The 9,159-nt window shown below is 45.1% G+C and overlaps 1 protein-coding gene across 2 annotated transcripts; it reads left to right on the forward strand.

Moving 5' to 3' along the window:
• The first annotated feature begins 3,151 nt into the window (after window positions 1–3,151).
• On the forward strand, window positions 3,152–6,448 carry LOC103695792 (protein CHUP1, chloroplastic-like). Of its 2 annotated transcripts, none has more exons than XM_008777203.4 (4): window positions 3,152–3,488; window positions 3,584–3,681; window positions 4,070–4,849; window positions 5,280–6,448. In XM_008777203.4, the coding sequence occupies exons 1-4, from the start codon at window positions 3,341–3,343 to the stop codon at window positions 6,228–6,230; spliced, it is 1,977 nt and encodes a 658-aa protein (XP_008775425.1). In that variant the 5' UTR covers window positions 3,152–3,340; the 3' UTR covers window positions 6,231–6,448. The 2 variants fall into 2 exon arrangements, with proteins under 2 accessions (XP_008775425.1, XP_008775426.1); XM_008777204.4 differs by having other exon boundaries at window positions 3,153–3,488; window positions 3,587–3,681.
• Window positions 6,449–9,159: the final 2,711 nt, after the last annotated feature.

A 9,159-nucleotide genomic window follows, 5' to 3' on the forward strand; every position in this document is an offset into this window, starting at 1 on the left:
CTAACAAAGGGACACAGGTTTTATATTTTTAATTTTATATTCTTGGAGTTGTTTGAACTTATTGTTTTTAATGAATATCTTCTTTTATTTCATGTTTAATTTCTGTGATTTTAAATATGAAGTTTATACAACTGCTCTTCATGATCATTGAAGTAAAAATAAGATAGTTCATGCTTAAGGAAGATGCGATGTGCTGCCACCTTAGACTAGGATGGACATTTCATGCTAACTAAAGATGGATTATGCCTAAATTACTTTTGTGAAATTTTATTCGAATGCTTATTAGGCTTGTAGCCAATCTGCATAATAATTCAAGAATGAAATACATAATAAATAACCCTTGTTCCGATGTTAGTGGTGAATTCCTTGCCCTAGGTTCTTCCAAACTGATATTTTTTTTATTGCATTTCCCTTAAATTATTTAGTTCAATAGTCTTTCCAAACTTTCTTTTTAACTATTTTTTTTAAAAAAACAACTGTATCCCAATCCCCGTGGATCGATATCCGTAATCATTATCCTACTAGATACGTGCTATTGCATGGTCTTTAAAGTTGACTATCAGCGTATTTACGTACAATCCGACCCAACTACTAGGAGGGTTGGTGACTCACCCTCCGAGGTCCGGGAGCTCGAGGACGAACTCCGAAGAAATGAAGAATCAGACTCGGACCGAGCCTAGATCCTCGTCGCTCATGAGCGAGCCGGTTCCATATGGGCTCGAGCCCACCTTGAGCTCAACTTCCCCCACATCAGAAGAAGCCTGAGCTCGCGATGGACCTACATTGAACATCGATGCCGTCGTCGGCGAGTCCATTGCCTTGGTCTTAAGATTATAAGAGGGAGAGAAGATAAAAGACTCTCCGAGCGACCGAAAGAAGGGATAAAATACCTACCCGAAAGCTCGTCGGAAAGAGTGGTCAGGAAAAGAAAGAGAATGACCGCCGAGAGGTGGAAGTAATGCCTGATACGAAGGTTGACGGAAAGCTCCCAGAGCTCCTGGAGGAAAGCTCGAACACCACGGCGATGGCGGCTGAAGGAGGAGGACCAGGAGCGGGGGAGGGTCAAGCAACGATCCTAGCCCCCCCCCTCTTCGGGCCTTATATAGCCCACTACAGCGGCTCTGATTGGGTAGCCTAAACGATCAAACGACCTGGGGTTCGCCACGTGGCAAGCTTTACGACGGCCTTAATAAATCTTTCCGAATTGCCGCACTAAATGCTGATCATTATGGAGGGTGTTCCGAAGCTCGAAATGTTGATAGCTGGCCTCTCGCAGGCGAGATGCTTCGGAGAAGGGAGCATTAATGGCTGACTTCTTGCATTCCGCCAGACATGATGCTTCGGAGTATGGGGTATCAATGGGCAACCCCTCCTTGTCCCATTCCAGCAACCCCTCAAAAAAGAACGCCCACATGGAATACCGAAAAGTTTCTACAGCGGATTCTACTCAGGAAAATGTGGCGGCTCAAACCTTCCAAGTCCGACACGGAGCTCCCTGCTATGAAATGTGCTGAGGCATATTTAGCTCGGTACGCACCCCTTTCTGAGTACTTGATCGAAGCGCCAGATGATTAGCAGTCTGGCTACTTCCATCGTCCGAACTGAAGGGCAACTCGACCTCGGAAGTGGGGGGCAAATGATGGGGGGCAAAATGAATCGTCCAGCCTACAACTAAAAGGCCGCCCAGTTTCGGCCCAATAAACGCTAACGCCGACCAGTTGAATCCTCACTTCGGCCCATAATTAGCTCGACTTCGGACTCCGCCAAAAGCTCCATCAACTTCAGATATTCGCCGGCTCCCTCGACCAAGTTCGGGGTGCCTCCAATGTTCGCCGACCCGCCCTGACCAAGCTCGGGGCGCCTACTGCAGTAATATGCCCCGACCTTCGAGCTCGGGGCGCTCCACTGAGCACACCTCGGAACATGGGGAGCCGAGCTACCCCCAATGCTCGTCCAGCCGACCTCACCAAATGCATGATGCGACCTCTCAATGGGTTCGGCATCACCAACAACCGCACCCATGTGTGCGCCTACACCCTCCTACATGGCCGTATATTACAACATCACCGTACCATGCCTCTATAGCTGGCCCTCAACAGTTAAAGGATGGCACCTTGACTACTCCGACCATGCCCTGCTGTGACTGTCAACACCCTGCCATTCTCAAGAACGGACAACACCACATGCCACCAACCAGCCTAAGCTATGTGCCATTCGGCTCCGAGCGACGCCCCTCATGATGAGGGCTGACTGGGCCTCTGCCACCTGAGCCTCTCCACTGGGACTATAATAGCCCGGTCAGGTAACTTATAAGGGATTTTTGGCTGGACCAAATTTACCCCACTCTAACTTGATCGTCGAAGGGCCCTCACCGGAAACACCGGTGAGGTTTTGTGCAGGTCCGCCGCCGTGCAGGAGGTGGCTCCTGTCTTCTTCTTTCAACAACCAACGGCTTCTTCGACTCCACTGGCGTGGTCACCCTCGGGCTAAATTTGAACCACAACAATAGCTAATAAAAATATAAAATAACATCAAGAAGACCACCAATCATGATACGTGTGTAATGCGTGTGTGCTAGGTAAGTGCATGTGTTCAACGGTTTGAAAAATTTATTAAATTTGACAGCAACCACGTTTCCACCTCCATCTTAACTTTCACGCGCGTCCGGGTGCCGATTCCCGTTAACAAAGGCAAAAAGGTGACACTTGTATCGTTATGCGCCTGGAAACACAAGGACAACGCGGCCGAGCGCGGAGCGCTGCTCTGATGCGGTAAGATGCTCCTCATGTCCAACGAAACAAATCGAAACACAACGTAGTATATCACCTTGGTTCGCTTCCGGTGTACCTCCGCACGCTCGCACGTTCTCTCCGGAATCTCCGCGCAACGCAACGGCGAGCGGCCACGGTATCCCAGACGCCCACCCGCGGGGAAGCGAAGCATCCGGAATAAAACACGGCAAAGGGAGAGTCTCGCACGGGACTCACATCCAACGACAGCGATGCCAAAAGTAATCTCTACGCTTCCCCCTAATAAGTCCCCTGACGTTTGTAAGACGGATCTTTGCGTAGGTTTGGGGAAAGTCTAGGTGATGCATAGCAGCAACTGGAATTAAAAAAGGCGACAGAGCAGAGGAAGAAGAGACGAAGGTTTTGTTCGCTCGCATCCCTCCTCTGTTACGCACGCTTATTCCATTGCTCGCCCTTCTTTCCTCCTTTTGAGTTTTGACCCTCGGCTTCTTTCCCTTTTTATTCTCCCGTCCGTCTCGTTTTCTCTTCCCTGTTTCTTATTCTTCTTCTATTCTCGATGGAATAGCGAGTATAAATTATAGGTGGAGGCGATGAAGGGGCTGGTGGAGAGGGACAAGAAGGACATGAAGCCTCTGATTTTTAAATTGGGCGTCGCTCTGGCCCTCTCCATCGCTGGCTACTTCGCCTCTCGATTCCATTCCCGCCCCCGCCTTCCCCCTCCTCCCGCCTCCTCTTCAGGTTTTTTATTACTTTTCTATCCTCGCTTCTTCTTTATTTGAATCATCTCGATCGATACTTGCGGTGCTGATTTCAAAGTTTTCTCTTTCTAAAAGCAGGCGATAAGCCGGAAAACGCTGGCAAATCCGCGACCGTTGGCGCTGCCACAGCCGGTAGAAGAGGCCTCAAGGATGAACTCCCCATTATTCGAAGAGTAAGAGACAAATCCCTATTATTGCTTTGTTTTCAATCTTTCCCCCTTAGTTTGAGTGATTTTTTTACTGGGTTTTGAGAGTTTTGAAAGAATTTCTCAAAAAAATGAGTTGTTCTACTAAAAACTGCGACTTTTATCGAGGATCGGATAATTTTCTACTGAGACTTGGGTTTGGATTATCAACGGAGAAAAGTTTGATGGTTCCTCTAGTTTCCTTTTCCCCCTCCTCTTACTTTGAGTAATTTTCTACCGGGTCTCGAGATTTTTGTAAGATTTCTCTTCACAAAGAAACGTTGTTGGATATTTTTATTGTTAAAAAATGTTATTTTGAAGCATGGATGCTGAGAAATTCATGACAGATTTGTGAATTGGGTTTTGATATGTCAAGGAGGAAGCTTTGGCCAAGATAATCCACGGGACATCCACCTCCACTATCACGACCGCCGCCACCGTTTTGGGGTTGTCTCCGATCTGTAAGAGTTCAGAGGATGAAGAGGAGTTCCTTTTACCAGAGTTTAATCAGATAGTTGTGAGGGAGTTTGAGGCAGCTCAGCAAGACTTGGAGGCTAGCACGAAAATCCCCATGAGTAGCAAGTTTGATATCAAGGATGTGGAAATGGAGCAGGAGATTGCATACCTTCGCAACTTGGTGCAGTCTCTCCAGGAGAGGGAAGAAAGCCTTGAGTTGCAGATGCTCGAGTATTATGGATTAAAGGAACAGGAGGCCACTGTGAGAGAGCTGGAGAACAGGTTGAAGATGAACATGATGGAGGTTAAGCTGTTATCACTAAAGATTGAGTCCATGCAAGATGAAAACCAGAAACTCAAAACTCAGGTGTCGGACTACTCGAGAGTAATGACTGAACTGGAGTCTGCAAAGTCAATGATTAAGCTTCTGAAGAGGAAACTAAAATCAGATGGAGAGCAGGCAAGGGATAAGCTAGCTTCCCTTCAGCAGAGAATTGCTGTGTTGCAAGAAAATGAGCACAAGAATGGGAAAAATGATGTAGAGTTTGAGAGCAAGTTGGAGAGGCTGCAGGAGGTGGAAGATGAAGCTGCTGAGCTTAGAAAGGAGAACTTAAGACTGGTACAGGAGAAATTGGACTTGGTACAGAAATTGGAGGCTACTACGCAAATGATATCATCTGCCACTCTAAATGCCCCTGAGGTAGTTTCCATGCTTTTGATTAGATTCATGTAAATTATGATAACTTATTTGGCTTGCAGACAGAAAAGAATTGGCATCCCTAGTTTTAATGGTTAACCCCAGATATTGATGGATGATACTTATTATGGTAGTTCCTTACATTCTGGTCGTAAGTCCCTCCTAATAGTCTCCTTGTCTTTTCCCTCAAGAAAAGTCATGAATTCGTTTCTCGTTTGAAATATGTTTTGCATCCAGATAAGTCATAATATACTCCAGTTGTTTAGTTACTTTTTCTTACTCCATCTTTTCAACACAACTGTATTTACTATTTTGTACATTGCTGTGTTTGTTATTCTTCGCAAATTTTCCATACTTTGTTGCAAGTATGAGATGTTGGTTATCCAACCAGAGTCTGTGAAAGTAGCGCTAACTAGTTACAACTCTCTTGCAGGCAGTACTGGAAGAAGTTTATTGCTTGAGAGAAGAAAATAAAAAGTTGGCAAGGGAAATTGAGCAGCTTCAAACCAATCGTTGTGCAGATGTTGAAGAATTGGTATATCTTAGGTGGATCAATGCCTGCTTACGATATGAGCTGAGGAATTATCAGGCTCCGCCAGGGAAGACAGCAGCAAGTGATCTAAGTAGGAGCTTGAGTCCAAATTCAGAAGAGAAAGCCAAGGAGCTCATATTGGAATATGCAAATTTAGGTATTGATGAGAAAAATATCAGCCTTGTGGACTTTGATTCGGAGTCTTGTTCTTCTTCACAAGCATCCACTGGGGAGTGTGATGATGCTTCCTTTGACCTCTCTTTGTCAACGGAAAACAGCAGCTCAAGGAAATCAAAGTTTATTAAAAAACTTAAGAAGCTGGTACTGGGAAAAGGCAGGAACAGGAGCAAAAATTCCTTGGTAGATAAAACTCATGCGAGCTGTGGTGATTCAGCGATAAGGGGATCTGTTTCAACTTGTTCCTTGGATGATATGATTGGAAGAAACTCGTGTGACAGTATTTCTTCATGCTTTTCGATGGAACATGCCTCAACCAATCATCTAATAGGAATGGAATCACATGCTAATGGAAAATTTCAAAATAAAGGTGCTTGGTCTAAGGGTTTCTATAGAACCTCTTTTGATGTTCCAAGACTAAGGAAGCTTAATCCAGAGGAAGTTAAAGAGGGTCGAGTAGGACATTGTAAAAGTGATTTGGGAACATCAACCAGTCACAGCAAAATGGTAAGCGTAGATGACAGTGTGATCAGTATGAGCCATGATAATTTACTCGATCATGGAGATGTTGATGTTTCTGAGCAGAATGAGCTGAAGAAATATGCTGAAGTTTTGAAGAGTTCTCATGCATTGCCGAAAGTAAAGAAAAGATCAGCATCATTAAGTTATAATTGATGTCACTGTTTTTATGTAGGATATCTTATTTGCACCTACACATGCCACAGCATGCTGGCTGTAAATTATCTGCCACCAGGGAACAGGTGACTAGTTTAGGAAATACTTTTATTGTATTAGGAACATCTGTGAAGGATCAGTAAATCTGAGAAAAAAATTTATACGAGGCAATATAACTCAAACTCATATCGAGTTTCTTGTGGTTCTGATTTTTTAAAGATGCTCATACAACCTCCTATCATGGACTTTATGGTATCTGCTAGACTACTTTTGCTATTTAATGGATGTACCCGAAATGCAATGATAAAAATCCACCTCAAGCATTGGTTCTCTTGAAAAACAGAGATGGAGGTTGGATCCAATCCTGTACATGTATCTAGCACATAGAATTATCTGGAAAGCTCAACATGCAATAACGACATATGTCATGTTTCTCCTTCAAAGCAAGGGTGTAAGCTTGCAGGAGGATGGTGAAAGACTTCAGACTTCTTTGTGATGCAGGGAAATACAAGCCTTTATTTTTTTCGTCGGATTTTTCTGATTTACTGGGTAGTATGCTTCTAGCAAGACAAGTTGTTGCAGCACTGAGTGGTTTATCAGAATGTCCATTCTTAAAATTAAAGGGATCCTTGTGTCATTAAATACTAAATTAGAGGGATCCTTGTGTCCATTACTAAATTAAAGGGATCCTTGTGTCCATTACTAAATTAGAAAATGCTTTTTAGCCCACCAAAATTCTGCCAAATAGGGCCTAGTTATGTGGTATAACGAGTATTAGTATAGGCCTAATTTAGTTAATGAGCTATATAATGGGTCCATCCATTAACATTACTAACTGGGCTAAATCTCCACTCCACCCGAGGGTTGCGTTGCTCCTTTGGATGGTGGTCTAGGACCGTCTTCCACAAGTTATGTTTTTAGAGGACAAGAACTAAGGATCCCACTAAAGTGTAAGGTTTGCGGTGCGGACGAGACGGTGGACCATGCCTTGTGCACATGGGCTAGGGTGACTTGGCATCTGGCAGAGGTCCCGCAAGAGGTGTGGAGCCATAGGGACCAGTTCTTACAGGCCATGCATTAGGGCTCGGAGTCTTCGATGCTTCGTCAAGAGGCGGTTCGAGCGAGTTGTACGGCCTACCAGATCTGGTTGGCCAGGAATGCTCGTACATTTTGCGAACAACGTATATCGCCGAGACTTGTGGTGGAGAGTGCCCGTGTACAAGCGGCAGAGCTGTGTTACACCATCTCTGTTGGAGGGACTTTGATAGCTCGGAACATTTGGGGTTTCTACTCTGCTTCGGCAGCATCCCGTACGGTGTTTTTCACCTGGAAGCTTCCACTCCCGAGTTTCCTCAAGGTCAATTTTGATGGGTCAATCCTAGATAGTAGCACAAGGGAAGGTGCAGATTTTGTTATTCGGAACTCGTTTGTCAGGGTTGTGGCTGCTGGGGGTAGTCAGTTATTTGACACTTTCGGTTTTGAGTGGATAGATAAGAGCTGCTTGGGCGGGCCTTCGCCATGCTCAGTGCGTGTTACAGGCCAGGTCCATCATCTCGGAGGGTGATTCAGCCACCGATATCAGTTGGATCCAGGGGGGTCCAAGGGGTAACGGTTGTGACCACACATTGCTCCGGGACATTTGGGCTATGGTGAGGGATGGAGGGGCCTTCCAGGCCAAGCATGTGTACCACAAAGCCAATGGGGCTGGGGGTTGGGTGGTTGTTTATGTAGCATGTCACTCTGGCAGCACCTTATGGGCTGGAGATAGAGAGTTGCCCTTGGCACTCCGAGGTATCCTATTTTTTGACTTTATTGGGTGTATCTGTACTTGTCAGGTATGATCTACCCATCCTAGTAAAAAAAAAAGTCTCCACTCCGCTCCTATATGTATTTGCCTAGGGCACCAAGATCTCTACTTTTCTAAAGGGCACCTATCTTATTGAGGAGATAGGCATCAAGGAGGAGATGGAGAGGAAGATTTACCCATCTGTGTGCTTGTTTCTTCCACAGGTATTGCTGTAGCGATCATCAATGGTGGCTCAAGGCTTATAAGGTATGCCTCGATCCTTTATAGATTGATATATATTTTTTATGTTCTAATCTCCTGCATGATGTCCATTAAATCCTACAAAAGCATCTTGAAACAGTCTAATTTATCTACATTGTAAAGTCGGTAAGTAGGATTGTCACGACGCCCGCCCTGATCCGGCGGGCCGCCGTGACGGTCCTAGGGTAGGGGTCGTGACAAAGCTTAGTATCAGAGCAAAGGTTAAAGAAAAGTCTTGTCAGAGCAATAGGATGAGTTAGGATTAAGTATAGGATTATACTATGGAGCATAGGTTTTTTTTGTATGTTAATTTATGAGTCATTTACAATTTAGTAAAATATATTATGACTCAGTGTATAATAACTTCCCTCTCTCTTTAATTTTTTTACAGAGATATATAAAGAATACCTCCAAGGAGAGGATCTGTTCATCCTGGAAGGAGAATGGAGCCAGATATAGCATTGGATGCGGGTTCCGCACATGTCGAGCCCCAAAGAGAAAAATCTCCTCCTGCTGATAGACGGAGGGTTGATGATCAAGAAGAGGTAGGAAGTAGAGATACATTGATGGAACAGTTACTGGCAGAAAATCAGGCTCTGAGGGAGCAGATTGCTTGGAGAAAACCTCCTGCCCCGTTAGTAGTATCCATCCCACCTCCTGTACCTGTGCCGAGAAGTTTGGCCAGGCGGGCTCTGAATGATGAGGGGATCACTGTGCAAGATTTTCTGAGGCTCAGAACCGCGGAGTTTAAGGAGGAAGAAGGTGAAGATCCTCAGAGATTTCTGGAGGAGACTGAAAAGATGATATGGAGACTGCCCTATTTTGATGCAAGGGCAATAGAACTTGTAGGGCTCACAATGAAAGAAGATGCTTGGGACTGGT

This window comes from Phoenix dactylifera, chromosome 4 (assembly GCF_009389715.1).
Source record: "Phoenix dactylifera cultivar Barhee BC4 chromosome 4, palm_55x_up_171113_PBpolish2nd_filt_p, whole genome shotgun sequence".
NCBI classification, from domain to species: Eukaryota; Viridiplantae; Streptophyta; class Magnoliopsida; order Arecales; family Arecaceae; genus Phoenix; species Phoenix dactylifera.